General features: G+C 54.9%; 1 protein-coding gene across 8 annotated transcripts in view; it reads left to right on the plus strand.

Moving 5' to 3' along the window:
- Positions 1–21,991, plus strand: part of GDPD5 (glycerophosphodiester phosphodiesterase domain containing 5) — a 92,430-nt gene that overhangs the window by 56,557 nt on the left and 13,882 nt on the right. For all 8 annotated transcript variants that reach the window (XM_047878757.1, XM_047878750.1, XM_047878756.1 and 5 more), the window contains exons 4-12: positions 4,042–4,145; positions 7,229–7,322; positions 7,974–8,033; positions 14,850–14,948; positions 15,237–15,330; positions 15,699–15,844; positions 19,664–19,746; positions 20,918–21,068; positions 21,627–21,845. In XM_047878757.1, coding sequence (XP_047734713.1) covers positions 4,042–4,145; positions 7,229–7,322; positions 7,974–8,033; positions 14,850–14,948; positions 15,237–15,330; positions 15,699–15,844; positions 19,664–19,746; positions 20,918–21,068; positions 21,627–21,845 — 1,050 coding nt within the window. The remainder of the gene's footprint in view (positions 1–4,041; positions 4,146–7,228; positions 7,323–7,973; positions 8,034–14,849; positions 14,949–15,236; positions 15,331–15,698; positions 15,845–19,663; positions 19,747–20,917; positions 21,069–21,626; positions 21,846–21,991) is intronic.

Below are 21,991 nucleotides of genomic sequence, written 5' to 3' on the forward strand. Positions count from 1 at the left end.
GCCTCTGTCAGGATACCGAGTTCAATCCCACATCTATCCTCCCCCACTTGGTGACCTCGGGTATGTTCCTCAACCTCTGACTCCCCCCTACGCATCCATACTGAGCCTTTGTGCAAATGAGCAAAAGTCTCCCCTTCTCCAGGACTCATGCCCAGCATGTACTGGAAACCAATCATGGCAAATATGTGTACTGATGGTAACCATGACGTGAGTGCCACTTCTTAGTGATGAGGTCCACAGCTCGCTCAGCTGAATGTGCTGGCCCTTCTCTGAGGCTTGGGGGTTTTCCTCATTTGCTCTCGGATGGAGATAAAACCCCACAAAGAGAGAGTCCCAGGCCCTGGGCGGACTGAGGGGTGATGGAGGGCTGGTGGGTCCACCGTCCCTCCCAGCTGGCAGTGACCTCAGTGCCCGCACCGCCTGGGAGCAGGCCCAGGCCTTTCTCCTGTAGTGGCCCTGACAAGGACCCTTAATGCCATTTGCAGCCTCTTTGTTGATGGAGCCACTTCCTCTGCCAGTTCCTGGCCTGTCCCTCCCCTTTCTTCCAGCCCCCGCCATCCAGGTTTTTCCTCTGATTGTTCTTACAGTGACCTGCCGCTTCCCTGCTGGGGTCGGGTCTCTTCATCCCCATCTACAGGCTCCCTGTGGCCATGGGGCCACCAGCTTCTAGCTCCCAGGATTTTCATCTTCAGGTGGCCTCCGACCCCAGCTCGTGCCAGTTCTGATAGTGGGGTTCCTCATTCCTTAATGCCACGGCCTTCCCCCCGTATCTGCTGTGCCCTCAGTGTCTCATCCACCTGCCGGCTCTAATCTTATCTGGTGTCCAGGGCTGGGGCAGGGGAGCCCCTCATTCTCACCCAGTCTTTTCTGCCCCACCCTCAGGATCTGGTCAAGTGGGGACAGTGGCCCTTAGTGCACAGGGCCCGTCTGCTGTGGGTCCCCGAAGGCCTGTGGTATTCCCAGCAAACCTGTCAGAATTGCCTCTCGGTTATGCATCATGACTCACCGTAGGACATCCCCCAGCATGTGTAGCAGCTTTTCTAACCTGCCACTGTCCCTACAGCTAGCCCCCTGGTCCCACCAGCTATTGAATTCCAGGCTGCTTGCCTGGGACAGGACCCATCATAGGCTGAGGCCTACCCCTCACCCAGGCCCCTCTCAGAACCCTGTCTAGTGGCCAGAGGTGCAGCAGCTTGCCCCTGCCGAAGTGGAGGGATCTCTGTGGACAGATGGCCATTCACTGCTGCCAGCCAGGGGTCCGCAGAAGACCACGGGCCCCTCTGCGGGGGCGGGATGGTAAGCCCCCGGTGAAATGTCTCCTGGGTGGGCATCTTCGTGGCAGAGTAAGAGAAAGGGTCTTTGCTCACCTATCATTATCAAATTCTTCTTAAGTTCCCACCCCACGCCGGGGAATAGGAAGATCACCTAGATCTCGAAGGTGCTTACAGTGTAACAGAGGTAACTGACATATAAAGACAGTTCTAGAACTGCAGGGTCTATGCTGGAACAGACATGGGGTCAGGGGTATGGAAGCTCTGTGGACAGGAGATTGACCTGATGGGAGAGGGAAGGCCTCAGGGAGGAGGAGGGCCGCCCCATGAACCAGAGAGGTGTTGTCTTCTAAATGGAGGGTATGGCTTGTGCAGAGGTACGGGGCTTGAAGAAGCCTGTTGAGGGTCTGTGGGCAGTTCAGAGCGTGGCCTGTAAAGTGCCTGTGTGAGGGCAGAGGTGAGGGCTGAAGCCAGTGATATTCTCAGGCTGGGGCATGACATGACCAGAGAAGGATCAGGCTTCGAAGACCTATGTTTAAGCTGGCCTGGAAGCAGCCAGCTATGCTCTGCAGGAAGTAGGGGCGAATGAATTCTTACTTGTGAGCAAATGAGAATTGGAGGCAGCAAGAGGGACTCGGAGAAAGCCGAGACCCAGGCGATGCTAGGCCAGCCAGGCTGGGGTTGCTGGCTCAGACGGGGCACCCCCCAGCCCTCAGCCCCGAGGCTGAGCTACAGCCCTTCTCTGCTCCCCCAGACAGTCCCAGCCATTCTTGGGTTCCAGTGCTCACCCTGCTCCTATCTGGGGTCTCTCCATTCCTGAGCAAGGCTGCACCTCACGGACTCAGGGCTGGGGCTCGTGCCATTCTCTGTCCAGGTGGGACAGACACGGGTGGTCCGGTCTCTAAGAAACCACCCACCGCCAGCTGCTGGAAAGATGGTTTCACCTCCGCCTCTCTGCTTACGTACAAAGCGGGGCTAAGCAAGGCTGCCTGGCTCTGTACATGACAGGGAGCGGAGGAGGCTGCTTTCACTGTCACCCAAGCTCAGACCCTCCTGCCCAGGGCTAGGCACGGAGTGGGTGCTCAGTGTGGACCTTCGTCGGGGTTTGAGGGCCTGTCCTGCATGCTGGGCGTGGCAGAGCATGCCTGAAGCCCTGCTACCAGAGCACGGACTGCTTGCCAGCCCTGGCTCCGAGCACTTGGCTTGTATTATCTCATTTAATGCTCACGTGAACCCCGTGGTGGAAGTACTAGTATTGTCCTCACGTCACACGGGAATACACTGAGGCACAGAAGGGTTATGTCAGCTTGTGATGCCTGAGGCTAAATGGCTTGTAAGCTCCAGACACTGTGTGCATAGCCGCTCCACTGTGGTGTCTTCTTGATGGCACAGGATGGAGGTGTCCCGGGCAGTGAGTGAACTTTTTCTCCTCTTGTACTTGGCGTCCCTGCCTGCAGTCGTAAATGCTAAGGGAGTGTCCTTGCAGAACCTGCAGTCGCTTGCGAGACACAGTCATGTGAGCCGATCACGGTGCACAGGGCGTGAGTTTAAAGTCGGGGGCACTGAGGCTGTGGCAGCAGCGTGGGCTGGGCGGCAGAGGTGAAGTCCAGGAAGACTTCACAGAGGAGGTGACATCTGAGCTGACTTGAAAGGTGAATGGGAATGTGAGACAAATAAACCAGGAGGGATGGCTCTTCCGGGGGGAGGGAATTGGTTGGGGAAGGGGATGAAGGCAGAGAGGTGGAGAGAACACCCCCCAGAGGGGCTCCCCTGCTTGGCTACGCAGTGAGGAGCCATCAAGAGGCTACGCTGAGGTTTGAGCCATGGCTCTGGGCTGGAAGGATCAAAGAAGCCTAAGGGAGCTGCAGGGAGCCCGCAAGCCTTCTGGGCAACGGTCAGGCAAGAGATACCCAGGCTGCCCAAGCCCTGCAACCCCTCAAGGTGGAGGTGGTCTTTGTTCTCTTCTATGCTGACTTCCCCTCAAACGCCGTTTGTTCGTTCTGATGATCTCAGCGGTTTCCCAGAGAGCAGGATGTTCCCAGCTTGCTGTGCTTCTGAGATAAGGCGACAGACGAAAGCAGGGATAAACCTGAGGGCCCAGCCGGAAGTGCCTGCGGACCTCTCTGGAAGCAGCAGTGTCGGGGGCCCCCACCCCCCTCCCTGCAGGAGACAGAGGGGCTACGTGGCCCAGCCCCGAGGGGCCGGTGCCTGGTACGGGTGGCAGAAGGCTACACTTCGAGGCCAGAGACTGGGACACTGGTCTTTAATGCTCCACTCACTTGCTGTGTGACTAGGACAAGTCGCCTCACCTCTCCGGGCCTCAGTGTATTTATCAGTAGCATGGGGCAGGTGTGGGAAAGAATACCTACACTGTAGGTGTGTGCGAGAAGGGAAGGAGGTAAGCGATGTGGCCTCACAGACTGCAGATGACCATGCCGGTAAAAAGGCTTAGGGCAGACACGGCCTTTGCTCCTGGGAGCCATCGCCAGTATGGGGAGAACGGTGCACACTGGAAAGGCCTCAGCCCAAGGGGGTGGATCCCTGACCCCGCTCCTGGCTCCCTACCATTTTGTGACTTTGAGCTCTGTGGTGTTGGGCGGGTCGCTTCCCCCTCTGAGCCTCAGGTCCCCACCAGTATGAAGAGGCCAGTAATCCCTGCCTGGCAGCTTTGGCTATAAAGTGAGAGCAGGAAGAACATTCTAGATGGGAGGTGGCCCCAGGATCCAGCCCCTGACCTCACCTGACCCCTTTCCCCGCTCTGTTCTTCCAGTGGGAACGCCTCTGGTTCCTGCTCCTCACCTTCACCTTTGGCCTCACACTCACCTGGCTCTACTTCTGGTGGGAAGTCCACAATGACTACGATGAATTCAACTGGTGAGTGGGTGTGGGGTAAGCAGGGGACACGGGGGCCTGGGCCCCGGGCTGGAACTGCGGGGCTTGGGTTGGAGCCTCTCTCCCAGGCTGGCCCTCAGGGCTCTCCGTGTGGCTTTTGGGGAGCAGGGTCCTCTGGAAAGAAAAAGGCTGGGCAGGAGCTGAGACCAGCCGGGAGGAACAGGGAACTCCTTCCTGGTGCTGCTCTCATGGAAAACAGGAACATAAGATGGGCAGGGCTCAGCCAGGGTCCGGGGCCCCTGAACCTCTTTGTAGGCAAGAACCCCAAGGCCCAGAAAGACCAGGGCCTCAGCAGAGGAGGTGACCCCAGACCGCAGGCCTCCTCAGTCCCTGAGCAGGACTTTGGGCAGCGCTGGCAGATGCTATGGTTCTGGGACAGTTCAGGGTCCTTTATGGGCACCAGCCTCGGGTCCAAGGGCAGGGCTGTGTGAGGCTGGGACCTGGGTACGCAAGGGTACCTGTTTCTTCTTCACCCGCCTCCGTTGCCTGCCTTTGCCAGACAGTGAAAGGCATGGGATCGGGGTAAGTTCCCTGGGTTCTAATGGAGACTCCTCCATTGACAAGTGTGGAAACTGAGGCCCAAGATCACATAGCCGCTTAGGAGCAGAGTTGGGGCTTGGAAGCCAGGCCTCCTCACTCCCTATCCAGTGCTGTCTTTTCCTTCTGGTTAGAAGTTCAGCTCAGTTCAGTGTGACCATGAGCACACTAAGGTGAGCCTCTCAGGCTCGGTTTCCTCTCCCATAAAATGGGATAATTCCAATCTCATCAAGTCTTTCTGAGGATGAAACGAGATGATGGCCATGGGAGGGCTTAGAGCTCCATGTCACCCTCAGGGCTGCTTCCCGGGAGGCCGGATCTCCAGCTGGAAGGTGGCCATGATGTTAGAATTGAGGATTTCTAGGACTCTGGGCTTCTGACGGGCTGTGGTTCTAGGATTCTGGGATGATCCTAAGACTCCGTTAATGGAGTCTGGGCGTCCACTCCCCTCTGCATGGCACAAGGCTGTGCCTCTGTTATTAATGAGCACAATAAAGGATGTGCTGCTGTCCCCCTCCAGCCCAGCAAGATGAGCTTGAGTCCCAGAGGTGCCCTCTGGCCTTTATTAAATGCCATAAATCAATTATTCATCCTCACAGGTATCCAAAGCGCCGGCACTGTTGTGCGTAAATGGGAACATTCCCTGCTGGCCCTCCACTGCAGTCATTGGACACTTCTGCTGAAGGTCTGCTGCCTGGGAGATCCTCAGGTCCCCCCGCATCGTGTACAGATGGGGAAACTAAGGCCCAGAGAGGGCAGGACTCACCCACAACCACAAAACCACTTAGTGCCAAAACATATATTGAGGACAGTCTGAGGAGACTGGAGTTCAGAGAGGTTAAGTAGACTTTTCACAGTCACACAGCGAGGTGCAGGCAGATGTAGGACAGGGACTTGAGCATGGCTGACTGTATCACGCTGTCCAAGAACTACCTCAGTCTGCCCAGAGAGTGAGCGTCCTGTCACTGGGCAGCTCACGCAGAGGATGGGTGCCTACCCTGCTGGGGAGTCTGCAGGGGGAAGGCCTGCCTGCGACTTAGGGATGGCGTGAAGGCCTGTAGCTCCATCAGCCTGTCACTGTCACCTCAGTTTCTTGGAGTCAGTGCTGGGGTTCAGGAGACCCTGGCCCCGCCCTCCTAGTCCCGACAGCCTCTGGGGATAGTTCACGCAGCGAGGGGTTGCGAGCGAGAAGCAGGTGGTCAGGGCTGGCCCACCCAGGGAGGGGCCACGTGGGCTGTTGCTGTCCAGGAGGGCTTCCTGCCAAAAGTGGGAGACGAGTGGAACTAAAACATCTTTCAGGACCAGTTCCTAAGAAGCGAGTCCCGCCCTTCTTTGGGCCTCAGTTTCTCCACCTGTAGGAGGGTGCATTCAGTGATCTTCTAAGCAGTAGATTTCTCCCTGCAATCTGAAGATGAGGGCCAGGGTGCCCCATAGTGTCCTAGTGTCCCTTCCCATCACCCCTGCCCATGCCCGAGATGGCAGTAGGCCTGAAACTGCCTGGTGCCGGCTCAGAGTCTCTGGCCGCCTTGAGTAAATTGCTGCCTTCTCTGAGCCTCAGTTTCCTCAGTTGTACAGGGAGGATGTGGATGGCTCAGTCTTTCTGGAGAGCAACTAAGCAGTATCTATCAGGAGCCTTAAAGTCCGTTCCCTTTGGCCCTATAATTCTATTTGTAGGAGTCTATCCTAAGAAAATAATTAATAATACAGAAAGCTATGTGCAACATTTTCTTTTTTGTGTTAATTTATAAGAGTGAATAATTAGAAACTGTTTTCATCAGTAGGAAGTTGGCTACGTGTGGTACATTAATTCAACAGACCACAGGGCTGTCAAAAAATCAAATTTCTTCAGGATTTTTACTGACCTCAGTAAATTCTTGTGTTAATAACAAGAAGAGAATTGATTACTTATCACGTGCCTTGCCTCACTTCATCCTCAGGAAACCCTGTGAAGGGCACTTTGTTATCTCCATCCTGTAGATGAGAAAACTAAGGCTAAGATAAGTCAGGTATTATGTCGTATCAACCCTAAGACCCGAAATTTTCACACTCTAGCATCGAAATTGAGACGCATGTCACAATCTATGGCATCTTAGAATCGGGGAAGCCTGTCACCTCCACAGGGTCCTGCAAGCCAGTGAGAGGCAGAGTGGGGATTTGAACCCAGTGTACCTCCCTCCAAAGCCCAAACTGAGCATATGCTAGACGTGACAGGGTCCTGGCTTTGCTGCTTTACAAATATATAAGCCTGGCAGGGAAACCCAGCAGAAGAAAAGTCTGCAAAGTCTCAGCAGCGTTACTTCTGGGCAGTAGAATTATGGGGAATTGTTTTCTTTATGCTTCTTGGCATGCCCGGGTGTCCCCTGTGAGCCCTGGACAGGCCTGACCGGTGAGCACGGGAACCATGACATCATTACTGACTGGTCCAAGGCCTGGTCACTGAGCCTGGCTGTGTGAGAGCTGACAGCCCGCTGTCCCAAGGGAACCTCCTGGTTCCCTGGTGCAGGTCTGACCCCTTCTCCTCCCGGCAGGTACCTCTACAACCGCATGGGCTACTGGAGTGACTGGTCTGTGCCCATCCTCATGACCACAGCTGCTGCCTTCACCTACATCGCGGGCCTCCTGGTACGTGGGGCGTCTCAGAAGGCAGGTGGCCCTGCTCCCAGGGGGTGGGAGACTTGGCTTACATGGGCCGATGGAGGACCACCCTGGCCTAAAAAGGGAAGCTGGCTTTTCCCGGGTCCTCCTAGCCTGCTGCCCCTCTGGGGCTCGGCTTCCTCCAAGGTGGGAGGTCATCTTTTGCCCCATCCTGGAATGTTTTCCTCCTGACCCAGTGACGAGGGCCATCTTGCTGTTAGGGTCCACTGCAGACTGTCTCTTCCAGAAACTTCTGCCTTGGTTCTTGCTACCAATTCTCTACTCCCTCAGACTCAGGTCGATCCCCATGCTAGACTGGGAGCTCCCTGGGGACTAGGCTCAAGTCTGCTTCCGAATCCTGGGGCCCTGAACTCTCAAAACATTAACTGGGCAGCCCAAGCGCCCAGTGACCTGTGGAGGGAGAAACTGTAGAGGAGGAGGAGCCTAGTGGCCTAGAATAACTGGGGAGGAGGCCAGGCTTAGGCTGGGCTGGGCACTCCCATCGCCTACGGGGAGGGTTTGTTGACTGCTCTGACCAAGGTCCAGAGCAGCAGTGGGCAGAAGGGTGTCTGGGGAGCTAGCAGAAACCTTTGGGTCACACACGGTGCCCGACCGTCACCTCGTGGGCCCCCTCTTCAGGTCCTGGCACTATGTCACATCGCCGTGGGGCAGCAGATGAACCTACATTGGCTGCACAAGGTAAGGGCTGCCTCTCTGGGGGGTGGGGGAGGGGCAGGGAGGCCGCAGCCCCGGAGGAAGAGCTCGGACATGCCATCCTTCCTCTGCATCATGACGACAGCCGTTCCAGTGGCTAAGGGAGTGCTCACCATACACCTGGCACTGTTCTCATCGTCTAGCCTATATTAACTCATTTAACCCTCACCTGTAGCCCTGTGCGGTAGGTACTAATATCTTCCCATCTTGCAGTTGGGCAAACCGAGGTACGAAGAGGTTAGAGAACTTGCCCAGGGTCTCCCACTTAATAAGAATCTAGCTCTGTAGCTACTGCTTGCCCAACGCAGGTCACGGCCCTGGCCCCCTCTCCTCTTCATTGGTGAGCTCATTGTAAACCTGGTGATGTTATTCCCAACTCAAAGCCCTTCCCACCTCTCTCCCCCTTGCTCCCGGGGCAATCCCAGCTCCCCCACTACAGCCCTGTATGACTTGGGTCCTGCTGGCTCCCTCCCAACTGCTGGCTTGGGACAGCCACCCTCGGCTTCTGCTGCAGGAGACATCCCAGGCCCTGCCAGCATGGCTACCTCTCCTCTCCTCTCCCTCTTCCCTCTTGCCCTCCCTTTCTCTCTCCTTTGGACTCCTTCCTTAGTTTGCTTACCCCACCTACAGGCTGCTCAGATTCCCCCAGCCCTGGCAGCCTCCCTTGCCATAGTCCTGAGCCTCTGTGCTGTCCATTTCTGCCTCGCTCCCCCACCCTGGCCCACCCCAGTCTGGGAGCTCCTTGCAGGCCAGATTGGCTTTGCCCATCTCTGTGTCCCCAGTGCCCCACTCAGGGCTGGGCCCAAAGTGGAGAGGCTCCACACATTCTGAGCCTCAGCGCTCTGAGCATTTATTGCATGCATGGTGCTGAATGTATGTGGCCCACGCTTGCCCCTTCTCGAGGCCCCAGTGGGCATGGGGTGGTACAAAGCCAATCAGGAGAGCCCCTCCTTCCTGGGATGCCTGGGCCTTGGTGGGAGGCTGGGCACCTCTTTCTCCCCAGAGCCTGGCTCGGAGTGAGCATGCCGTTTAGGAAGGGACAGAAATGTCCAGAAGTAACCATGAGCCCATGAGATGGGTGAGGAGTGACAGGGGCAGTGGCTCACTTCCTGCTAGAAGGGGGACAGGGCAAATCCAGCTGGGCTGTGTGGAGTGGCAGGTACCAGTGGGCATCCGGGGGCCTTCGAGGTCGGGTGCTGGGGGAGTCAGATCCCGGGGACTGAAGTCTGAGAGGAGTGAAGACCAGCCAGCAGCCCTCCCTGCTTCTTCCTGCTTGTCACTGTATCCTGAGGTGTCCTCTGGGCTTCTGAAGTCCCCTCTTGAAGCACTTTCTTCTCTCTGCTGGGCAGCCGACTTGAAAGAGCTGCACCAGCTGGCACCCCGGGTGGGGCTGGCACCCACCGTGGTTACCTCCTTGGGCTCGTGCCTGGTTCTCAGCAGGCCAGGTCACACTTGCTTGATCCTAGTGGAGAGGCCTCCGGAGGCACTCAGCCAGCCGGGGTTGCAGACCAGCACCCGGGGCTGCAAGGATCCGAGCCCGTCATCTGCACCAGTGCCAGCTCCTGGGTGCCAGTCCTGCCTTCCTCTCCTCTCTGTCCCCTCCCGGGAGGTCTCAGCACAAGGAAGGTCTTTCCAGGCAGAGCTGATCCATAGCTGGAGCCACGGCATCTGGAGCGAGGGAGTTCCCGGGGGCCAGGAGTATTCAAGTAGGGGCTCGAGTTCTACTATTCTGTTTCTAGGACTCTAAAGAATCCTTATTCTTTTTTGTTTTAACCAATTTTTGACCATCTACTATATGGACGTGGTTCAAAATTAAAAAGGTACTAAAAAGTAGGCAATGTTAATCTCCCTCCTATCCTTCCAGCGATATTTTAAGTACCTGCAAATACACATCTGGTTTCTTCGTTTCCTTCTTCTCTGAACACAAGTACCGGCCTGCTACCTCTGCGCCCTGACAAAATTGGAGCTCTTTGCCCTTCAGTGCATTGAGAACATTCCCATCGCATCCATCCCTTGCTCCTGCCCCGCTGTCTCATCCCTGGTTCCCGAGGCTGGTGGGCCCGCCTGATGTCCCAGTGCACGCAGCACAATGCGGCAGCGCCCTGGGCGGGGAGGTGCGAGGTAAAGAGCACCCACTTTCACTGGCTCCTGCCAAACTGCCTCCTTGCCACGGCCCACCAACCCATGCCTCTGTGCTTAGAGAGCACGCTCGCCATCAAGTGTTCACAGATTTCTTGACTTTGGCCAACGTGATGGGTGAGGATGAGCCTCGGTGTAGCTTTAATCCGCATTTCCCCTGTGATGACTTAGACTCAGCATCTTCCCCAAGCTTGAGTCATTTGCGTTTCCTTTTTCATAAACTGGCTCTTCGTCTCTTTTGCCCTTTTTTGCTGTGGGATGTGCTTTTTACGTAGCAGTTTGTAGGAGCTCTTTCTAGATTCAGAAAATTAGCCCTTTGGCCAGTGAACTGCAGACGATTCTTCCTAATTCATCTTTCGATTGGGCTTGTGTTTTTGCCAGAGGAATTTTTTTATTTTTCCGGATGTGAATCTGTCTTCTCTTTTATGTCTCCTGGATTTTGTGTCCGACTTAGGAAAGTCTTTCCCTAGGGACAGCTGGGTGGCTCAGTCGGTTAAGCATCTGACTCTTTTTTTTTTTTTTTAATTTTTTTTTTCAACATTTATTTATTTTTGGGACAGAGAGAGAGCATGAACAAGAGAGGGGCAGAGAGAGAGGGAGACACAGAATCGGAAACAGGCTCCAGGCTCTGAGCCATCAGCCCAGAGCCCGATGCGGGGCTCGAACTCACGGACCGTGAGATCGTGACCTGGCTGAAGTCGGACGCTTAACCGACTGCGCCACCCAGGCGCCCCGCGTCTGACTCTTGACTTCAGTTCGGGTCATGATCTCTCTCTCTCTCTCTCTGTGAGATCTCTGAGATCTCTTTCTCTCTGAGAGCCCTGCATCGGACTCTGCACTCACAGTGCAGAAACTGCTTGAGATTCTCTGTCTCTCTCTCTCTCTCCTCTGTCTGCCCATCTCCCTCTGTCTCTCTCTCTCCCCTGCCCTCTCAAAATTAAATAAACTTTAAAAAAAAAAAAAGAAGAAAGAAAGAAAAGTCTTTCCCACTCCAAGATGATAAAAAAAAATGTCTCTGTTGGTATCATTTGGTGATTATAGGTTTCTGGGTTCCTAATTTTTTTTTTTAACATTTATTTGTTTTATCTTTTTGGAAGTTTATTTGGGAGGATAGTGTGATCTTTGTTCTTTTTTAGATGGCTTCCCAGGTCCCTACTCTCTGTTCAGTAATCCATTCTCCCCCTCTAATTTGAGATGCCACTTTTAGGGTAGACTAGTTTTTTTTTGTTTTTTTTTTTTTTAATGTATTTAGATCTGTTCCTGGTTGTTGTTGTTGTTGTTGTTTTTATTTACTTTCACTTACCTCTCTGGTCTCATGCCTATATAATACTGCTTTAAGAACTATAATTTTAGATTATGTTTTAATCATGATCTTTATTTTGAGAGTCTCTGGTTCCCTAGGGTCATGGGTAAGGGTGGGCTGCAGAACAGAGGGGCCCAGGACAATGTGGGGGGGGGGGTGCTTGGGACAGGCAGGGTAGCGTGAGCAGATCTGGGTGTCTACTTGGGGACCTTCCCCATCCACCCTAGTCCTCCCAAAGGTCCTGTTTCCTAGAAACAGGAGACAAGTCCAGAGGCCCAGAAGATGAGAAGTGTGGGGCTTTCCAGTAAACAGGAGGTTGTTTGCCCGAGATGTCCCCTTCCTGCCCCACCCACCCACAACGCCAGAATCCACCCAGACACCACTGCTGTGAGGGGCTCTCACCACAGCCCCCACCTCCCCAGGCTGCCCCCCACCAGTCCCCACGGCCACCGTCTGCGACCTTGCCTGACTCCCCTGCCAGAGTGGCGGCAGTCCCCAGCCCAGGGCCTGCGTGGAGGATGTGTCTGCCGGTGACCCAACCTGAGGCCCAGGGAAGAGGACTGGGCGCCACAGTTATGCAGCAGTACTGACTGAGCTGGGGCAGGGCCTGTGCATCTGCCCCGCCCCGGCCCCATTGGTGCTGTGTACCATCTGACCACGTTCCCTTCATCAGCGCTCCCCATGAATTTAGACTCCCCCCAAACGACCGGCGCAGGCTCCCCAGTTCTTCCCAGCTGTCTAGCCTCTCCCCCTCCAGCTGCAGCGTATGTAGGAAGGCACATCCACGCCGGGCCCCGCTCATCACGATAGCCGATGGCCGTAGCCATCCTGTAGTGGGCGCTTACTCTGTGTGTCAGACACTTTCCACAGTGTTTCAGTCACTCCTGGTAATCATCTTGGTCATTGGATATTATGCCCACGTTTTCAAATCACACCACTAACATTTGGTAAGCATTTACTATTTGGGTATCAACCCTGTGCTTAGCACGCCATTTCTCTCTCTCCCTCATCCCCAAACCCCTGGCTGGTGGGCACTCATCCCCCCCATTGCACCCCCCAGGAAACATGCTTCCGGAGGTTAGCCTCTCCCATTAGGCCAAGGGGCTGGGATCTGACTGAAGGGTGTGGCTCGTGCAGCCCCGAGCCCTGGCCCATCACCTGCCATCATTTGGATCGTAGAACCCAGATTCCAGCCGCCCCCAGGAGGCCAACCTGCTGCCCCCTCTGCCAGGCTGGCTTCCAGCTCCTCCTGGACGCCAGCATGCAGGCGAGGCTCGCTGCACGGAGGTGCCTCCTGTGTCCTCAGTCCCTTCCACTGACCCCTCAAGCCACCATCCCACCTGCACAGAAGACCAAAGACCGCTTTCAGAGGAGGACAGTGGGCCATCTCTGGGCCTTCTGGGTGGGCTTTATCCTTTCCAGTCCGATATGAGGAACGATGGTTCCCAGCATTGCTGGGGATCAGTGCTGGTAATGTGTCTTAAGGATACAGCGTGGGGTGGGGGTGGGGTCCCACAGACACTGAACACTGCGGTAATGCTGCCGAGCATAATGGTTGCCACGACAGCAGCTGCAAAGCTCAGAATAAAAATTTTAATTGCATTAGGATTGTGGGAAATCAGTTTTATTGCAAGTATTTCCCCTAGCAGTTAAATGCAATAAGACTGTCAGGAACAACCCTTCAGAGACATTTGCTGTGCCCGGGACCTGTCTGCAGAGGGCAGCAGGGGGCAGGGAGCCTGTGTGTTGAGGAGGATTCTCGGGGACCCTCAGGACACTCCTTGGCCCCCCTCTACTGCAGCGTGACTTCCCAGAAAGAGCATGACCTCTGGGACAGACCATGGAGTTTGCTTCAGTATCTGCCCCCTCAGAGCTACGTGGCAAGCCGGCCTTATGCTGAGCTGTTTCCCTATGTGTGATATCAAGGTGATAATGACCTCACCTGGGACCTTACAAGAGTAAACGTGAGGAAAACAGGATGTCCCTGCCCCAGGCACACAGGCCCTCCCTCCTCTGTGTCCCTGCGTTTCTCCCCTTCTCGTGCCCCGTTCCCTCCCCCCCCCCCCCCCCCCCCCCCCCCGCCCCAGGCCAGTACGTTACAGTCCATAAAGGCCCCTACCCATCTCCGCCTTATTACTGTTTCTTATTGGAACATTCGTTTCGGGCTGATGGGCCAAATGACAAAGCTCCAAAGGGAAACTTAATCCCAGGCCAGAATGAATCTTCTCTGCCTGGCAGGGAGGGAAGATGGAGCAGCCAGTGTCTGCCCTCACCATCCTATCTTGTTCAGTTCCGTTTGGGAGGGCTCTCACAACACAGCCGCCTCCGCCTCCGGGAAAGGCACAGCAGGAAGGGAAGGGGGGCAGTGGGGAAACAGCTTGCAGCGGCAGTAGGAAGTCAGTGAAGGCAGGGGACGGTGGCCTTGACTTGGCCCATTATGGAGAGGGGCGTGGGGGCTTTGGGGTAGGGATGTGACCTGAGCCTTAAGTTGCCAGGCTTGGCGGTGAGCGGAAGGTGGCTGGAATGAGCACCGAGCAGGGGGTAGAGGGTGGGGCTGGGGGCTGAGTAGCCAGAAACCAGGCTTCAGGCTCCACTTAGTCTGGGGAGCATCTTGTGCTGCGTGAGAGGTTTCAGATCCCAACTGTCCCCAAAGCTCTCTGTCCCTTGAAGCTTCCATCTTGTCTGCCCTCCAACGTGTGCTCCTTGCTTCCTCTAGGAGTCAGCCGAGAGGGCAGCCCCCGTAAACACAGTAGAAGCTGGAAGCTCAGAGGCAGGAGCGGGGAGCCCCGGCTGTGGGGCCAGTGGGCCAGAGCTCTGCCTCACTTCCGCCCGCTCCAGCCTGAGGGGGTACCGGCTCCTGTAGGGGACCCGGCTCCCCAGCCTCCTGCCCCTGCGGCCTAGATAAGTCACCCTTCACCTCAAGGGCTGCTGGCAGGGCTAAGTGAGGCCTTTGACATGACTGGCTGGGCCCACGAGAGGCCCCCACGGGCCAAGAGTCTTCCCTCCTCACACCCTCAGTGGGGCTGAACCTTGGGCTGCGCCTACGCCTCCCCCCAGCTTCCTCCCACCGTCTCTCCTCCTCAGCCTCCCTTCTGTTCTCTGGAGGTCCCCCGGCCTCCTCCTGCCTCTGTCTCTCACTGTCATTTCTGGCTAGCCATCTCTGGCTTTCTCCGTTGTGCCTGGCTCTCTTCTGCTTCCCCCCTTCCCTGCTTTGTTGGTCTCTCTCGCACTCTCTGTTTCTCCTCGTGCCTCTTCCGCAGTCTCTGCTTCCCTGCCCCTCTCTCGGACACACTGGGGATGCTCGGGCTGTCCAGACACACCTGCTCTGACCTCCTGTCTGGTGACTCTTCCCCTTCCAGATGGGGCTGGTGGTCATCCTGGTGTCCACGGTGGTGGCCATGTCGGCCGTGGCCCAGCTGTGGGAGGACGAGTGGGAGGTGCTGCTGATCTCCCTGCAGGTGAGGGGGTGAGGGAGGGCTGGGCAGCCACTTCCCCAGAACCTTCAACACAAGGCAGTGCCTTTTCATCACTCACATCTCTCCAGACGAAGGCCCAGAGGGGGCAGGGAGGGGTCTAGATCACAGAGCAAGTCAGAGCAGGGAGGGTGCTACACCTTGGGGTTTCTGCAGAGATAAGAGTTGCCCACCCCACGGACACAGATAGGCTGGCTGTCAGGGTGTTGGTGACCAGAGGGTCTAGGCATGGCTGGGAGCTCATGGTTCCTCTTGCCCCTTCCCGCACACAAGGGCACAGCGCCATTCCTGCATGTGGGGGCCCTGGCTGCCATCACCGCGCTCTCCTGGATTGTGGCAGGACAGTTCGCCCGTGCAGAGCGGTCCTGTAAGTATGACTGCCTCCCAAGTACCAAAACCAGCTTGTCCTGTCCCCACCTGGACATCACCTAGGTGGCCACTCTCAGCATGGAGGTCCTGGTTCGGAGTGGCCCACAGGGTCCACTGAGGGTCGCAGCCTCGGTCAGCCTTGTACGTTTCCTCCTCTGTGTGTCTGTGTGTGTTAGAAGTCCAGCTCGCCTTCCTAGCCAGATGGGGGCTGGCCATGGTGTAGGGTCCCCTCAAAGCATTGGGTCCTGACAGGTAGAGGGAAGAGGGGCCCCCACCCCAACCCCAGCCTGCTCAGGATTCACGGGTGGGCCCTGTGGAAAGCCAAACAGCTCACCAGGTAGCCTGACTCACGGCCGATGTCTGCAGCCTCCCAGGTGGCCATTCTCTGTATCTTCTTTGCCATGGTATTTGCCTTCTACCTGGCCCCTCTCACCATCTCATCTCCCTGCATCATGGAGAAAAAGGACCTGGGCCCCAAGCCTGCCCTCATTGGCCACCGTGGGGCTCCTATGGTGAGTACCACCTGAGGGTCCTAACGGAGCAGAGAGGGGGGTGGGAAGGAGACAGGCCAAGACCTATCTCTTTGTAGGGAAGATATAATATGTGTAACATGGTAATAGCAGGAATCTTTAGCCCTTTTGGGGGGCATATGGGAAGGGTTGGTGAAAAAGCTGGGGAGCTCAGATGGGACTGAATCCTGAAGAGTCCTGAAGGCATCTCGCTAAAAAGATTTAAGTTTTTATCCTGAGGGCCCTGGAAAGATACAGGCAGGCTAGGTTGTGGGTTGGGAAGGCCCAGGAGAGAGGGGGAGCTGGGTGTGGGGAGGACAGCCGGTCCCCGGGTTGCAGGAGAACCTCTGGGCTGTGGGGTGCAGAAGGGAACAGGTACAACTCAGAGCCCACTGCTAGAGGGAAGGTACTTGAAGAGGGTTGAATTAGAGACAGAAGGGAGTCAAAGTCAGAGCCCTGTGACCCAGCAGTAGTTTAGAGGGTGGCTCCAGAGCCATGCTTCCTCAGCCCTTTGGCAGCTGTGGGAGCCTGGACCAATCCATGTCTGCTCTGTGCCGGTTTCTTCATCTTGTGTCTTGGGATAACAAGAGTGCCTGCACGGTGGGCCATGTGAAGTACCCAGCTATGAGCCTAGCACACAGAGAGTGAGAGAGAGATATTCCTGGCTTCTGGGGCAGGCTGTCTCCCTTCTCTGGACCAGGGGGTTCTCCTGCACCAACACCTTGATTTTGTGGTTCTTAACAGAGGCAGTACCTATTATCACCACCAGGAGGCGCTTGGGGCCTGCGTGAGAGTTTCTTTTTTTTTTTTTTTTGCAGTGATTGAGAGTTCCATGTATCATTGAATTTCAGGGCAGTCAAGGCAGCCTCACAAAGTAACTTTTAAAAGGAGGTGTTAAGTCTGGTGGCGCTGTGAATCACCCTTAGGTTTTTCCCCACTTCCTGTGTTGAGTGTTACTGTGCCCGTTTTGTAGGTAAGATTCAGATACCTGTGCCTGAACCAGCCCCTGGTACCCTCCCAACACACCCTTCGCTGGTCCAAGTACCTCCAGGAGGCAAACAGCTGGAAAGACCATGGCTCTGGAGCCAGAGGGATCTGGATTTGGGGTCCAGTTTTGTCCCATATTGCCTGTGTGTCTCGGGGGATCACCAGTCCCCTCTGAGCCTCATGCTGCTGACCATCGTGAGGATAATTTAGAAGCATAGCCTTTGCAGGTGGGCAGGGCCCAAGGTTACAGCACCTCTTCCATCCATGACCCAGATTACCCACCCACCTGCTCTGGAGGCCAGGGAACAAGTAGGTCTGCCGAGGGGGGTGGGCACTCAGCCAAGGGGAAGGAACCAGGTGGCCCCAGCATGGATCATTTTTTTAGTAGGAAAAAGTAACATTCACAAAAGTGGCAAGAATTGTATAAGGAATCATACAATGAAGAATAATATAAGGAATCCAAGACCACCTTCAATATTTATCAATGTTCTTGCCATCCTTTGTTTCATCTGTCTCCCTACTTTTTCTTTTCTGATGTAAAATTTTAAAACAAATCCCAAACATCCTATCATTTTGCCCATATATACTTCATATATATGTATCTCTAATACATAAGGACTTTTTTCTTTTAAACATAGCCAAAACTACAATGCTGCTGTCACACCCAACAAAATAATAATTCTTTAATATTATCTAATACTGAATCCATGTTCAGTTTTCCTTTGTTGTCTCAAAAATACCTTTTTACAGTTGTTAAAAATCAGGATCCACACGGAGAACACGTAGTGCATCTGGTTGACATGTCTTCCAAGTATCTCTTAGTATAGAACAGTCCCCCTCCCTTTTTCCCAGATGCTGTTTATTTGTCAAAGAAACGGAGTCATTTGTCCTGTAGAATTTCCCACGTTGTGCATCTGGCTGATTGCATCCTCTTGGTGGTTTTTGAGGGGCTAGCACGAGTGTCTGACACGGCTCCGTGTGTCACTGTGCATGCACATGTATCGGTGTCTACACCTGTGTGTATCATTGGGTCTGGATCCACACATCTGTGTGTGATAAGCCCAAGTGCACATTGCTGTCTTGGTGTGTCCGTGTGCCCTTGGGTGTATGGTTCCTCTGTGGGTGCAGCTGGATATGTGTATGTGTGTGTTCTTTAATATTTGGTCAGACTAACTCCAAAGTCGGGACTTTTAACCACAGTGGCCTGCCCACCTGAGTTTGTGACAGCCACCCCTCACATACACACTTGAGAAAAGAACCCCACTTGGGCTCAGGCATGAGACTGGTAGGGATTAAGAATTCACCCTGAAATCCCACATGTTTCTTAGACCCCTCCTGGAGTCCCAAGGCTGGCCAAGGAGGGCTAGGTTTCCATGCCTCCCTCTCCCAGAGGCGGAGGCGAGCACCTATCCCCAGGAGACCTGACTAAAAAGCCTCTGGAGAAGAGACTCTGCCCTTCCCAGTCACTTCCTCTGTTCCCCAAGGGTCTTTGTAGACCCCGCTGTGCTCCTTTGTGTTCTTCGCATAGTCAACCTTCTGCAGCCTCAGCCCCCAGAAGAGCAATGGCACCTCTTGTGAGAGGCCTGGCCGCAGGACGTTTAGAGGCGAGCTGGGCAGGAACTCCACCGAGTCCATGCCTGTCTCTAGATGCCTCTGTGGCCTTGTTCTGCCTCTCGGTGGGGCCACAAACAGCCCACCTGACTGGGAGAAGGTAGCCACGTCCCCCAAAGCTGTTCTGCCCCAAGAAAAGTGGAAGAAAGGAACTCAGTTATAGAGACTGCTGATGCCCTTATTTCATCTGTCAGCTTGATAACACTAGCCTATTTTATAGCTAAAGAAACCTTAAGGTGCAGAAGGTGAGTGACTGGGAAGTCGAATTGCTCCTTCTCAGTCCCCACAGCCCTTGCCGTGCCAGGCTGCCTCCCAGGGGAGGGTAATGTGTTACATGTTGGAGCAGCATGGCCAGAGGGCATGTGTCTTGTGGGAAGTGAGATCAGTCGCGGGAACCCCTTCCACCCCACTCCTTCACTGCCAGGAGTCCTCACTCCCCTCCCTGTTCCAGCCCGCACTGCACTGGGTCCTAGCTCACTCCTTGATATGGTGGTGACCCCCAGTGGCAACAAAGGGTATGACAGGGTCTTCAGGCAAGACAGAACTAGGGAGGGAGACTTCAAACTCCAACTCTCCCAACTGGAAAGACCCTCAGAGAACAGTGAATATATACCCCAAGGGGAAAATGGGGAAACTGAGGTTCATAGGAGAAAGAGATGCACCAGCGGTTACAAAGTTACTTTATGGCAGGGCCAGGGCTAGAACCAGATCTTCTGATGTGTATGCTATAGGATTAATAGTCATTTATTAAGCATTTATTGTACGTCAGGCAGCATGGTTGGGGGCTTTTAATCCATGTAACAGCCTGGGGGATGGCCTTGTCATGGCTGGAAACGGTGCCATCCTGTGTCCCCTCCCCTCTCCCTCTGGGATCTCCACCCAGACTCCGGGTATAATTGGGAGGAAACATGGCTTGCACCCCAGCCCAAGACTGTGACGAGACAGAGGACTGTATAAAAACCCTCACACCCCCATATATACATCAACACTAACCACCTTGCCTCCTCCCCACCCCACCCCCAAAAAAACCTGTGAGGCAGGCATGATTTCACAGATGAAGAGACCGAGCCTCTGAGAAGCTGCATGGGTGTCCAGGGTCCCACAGCTACTGCTTGGAGGAGTTGGAATTAGAACCAGACTTACTCCAGCCTCCCAACATGGAAGGTTCTAGATTGGCTGGGGAGGTGTACATCAGCTAAATCTCGGCTCTCCCTTCCTGCCCAGCTGGCCCCAGAGCACACACTGATGTCCTTCCGGAAGGCCCTGGAGCAGAAGCTGTATGGGCTACAGGCTGATGTCACCATCAGGTAGGTGTGGGGGTCAAGAGGACCACAAGGCCTCTCATCCCTGCCGCATCCGGGACCCTGCTGGAGAAACCTCGGGTCCCAGAGCCTCAGAGATGGGGCTTGGGGCTTGGATGATCCGCCACAGGGCTGACACCCTGTTTGTGCCTAATGCCAGGATATAAAATAGGGAAATAAACACATGCTCTTGGTTCAAGCAGGGGTGAGTGTTTGGGACCTGGAGTCCTGCCACAGATCTACTTGAAGGAAAGACTAGATCTGTGTGGCTCAGCAAGATGGCTCAAACACCACTGGGTGGAATGAGCACACTGCAGAGTGATATATTCACTGTGATGTCAATTATATTTAGAAGACGCAGAAAATGATTTGTACGTTTTCAACGTGTAGATTTTAAAAGTATGTCTTAACATGAAAGGTCAAGAAGAACTCATACCAATTTCACAACAGATTATCTCTGAGAGGGGAAGGAGGCGGGGCTGCCATGTTTAGCTACACAGGTTGTGTAGTGAACAAGATACCACATACGTGAGGGGCTAAGCATAGATATCACTGTTAGATAACCCACTGGTCCCAGTGTAGATACCACAGAATTGTGTGTGTATCGAAACTTTCTAGCAGACGGAGGTAAAATGCCTTGAGGCAGGGGGGCACAGGTGCTTTTTACTATTTCACACTATGACATCATATGTGGTATCGGCAGTCGGCAGCCCCAAACGGGTAGACTAGGATGGTGGGAAGGGGGAATTTGTCAAAGGGGCCTGCATTTGTACTGTTCTAGTATGGCATCACATGGCCCGGGTTCTAAGTAAGGTTATACCATTTACTGGCTAATGGGTCTTGAGCTAGGTACTTCCCTCTCAGCCTCAGTTTCCCCATTATCAAACGAGGCAGCACTATCTGCTAGGGCTGCTGAAAAAATAGACCCAGCCCTCCATCCTCAGCAGTCCCTAACCCCGTCTGACCCTCACAGAGAGCCAGAAGGAGTCATCTGTGAGTCCGCTGCCCTCCCGGTGCAGACAGGGAACCTGAGGTCCACAGAGGCAAAACCTGCCTGGATGTCATGGGGGTTGTATAAGTGGATGGGAAGGAGCCTACGTGTGTTGGTGGGGGGATGACTGGTGGGCAGGTGAGGGACCTGGGTGGACAGTGACTTGGGGACCCCACCTTCCCATAGCCTGGATGGCGTGCCCTTCCTCATGCATGACACCACCCTGCGGCGCACCACCAACGTGGAGGAGGAGTTTCCGGAGCTCGCCCGCAGGCCCGCCTCCATGCTGAACTGGACCATCCTGCAGAGGCTCAATGCCGGCCAGTGGTTTCTGAAGGTCTGGCTGTACCTGTCCCAGTCCTAGGCATGGAAAGCACAGGCGGGGACCCCATGGAGTGAGAGGGCCGGGAGTGGTCATCAGCTCAGATGACCCCTAGTCCCCTAGCATCAATGACTCACAGCCAGGTTGGTTAGTGGCCTGCTTCGGCTCCAGCCACTGAAGTCCAGATCTCATGGTTGTCACTGCTTCTTCTGGTTCTGTCTCCCACATCAGAAAAAGTTGGCGGTGATGATAAGAGTTAACAGGTAAAACTATTAACTCTGTCAAACTCTAGAGGGAAATTGGTTCTCTGGTGTGAAATGCTACTAAAGGAGAAATGTGCTGGGGTCTGGGATAAGTTCCAAGCAGGTGATTCTTTCAGGAAAACAGGTGTGGCCCAGAAAAGTTAGGGTTGGGGTCTTCTAAAAACCCCACAGGGCCACAGTTATCAATTTACCTGACCCACACACCAGCAGACACTGGCAGCTCAGGGGTCTCCGTGCTTAGTGGCCAAGAAGGCACACGGAGGCCCCAAAGGGCTGGCGAGGCAGCCATGTGTGTTCCTATCTCTGCCAGACGGATCCCTTCTGGACGGCCAGCTCTCTGTCACCCTCCGACCACAGGGAGGCCCAGAACCAGTCCATCTGCAGCTTAGCAGAGCTCCTGGAGCTGGCCAAGGGCAATGCCACGCTGCTGCTCAACCTGCGTGACCCACCACGGGAGCACCCCTACCGTGGCAGCTTCCTCAATGTCACGCTGGAGGCCTTGCTGCGCTCTGGGTTCCCCCAGCACCAGGTGAGGCCCTGCTCAGCAGCCCTGCCCTGCCCCCCTGGAAACCCAGGCCTGGCTGGAGCAGGACTCCAGCGCAACTTCACTGTGCCTCCTGTCCAGACCTCAGTTTCCACATTTGTAGAATGGGGGTAACATGCCCCTTGCCTTCC

The sequence above is a fragment of the Prionailurus viverrinus genome, chromosome D1 (assembly GCF_022837055.1).
Source record: "Prionailurus viverrinus isolate Anna chromosome D1, UM_Priviv_1.0, whole genome shotgun sequence".
Lineage (NCBI taxonomy): Eukaryota > Metazoa > Chordata > Mammalia > Carnivora > Felidae > Prionailurus > Prionailurus viverrinus.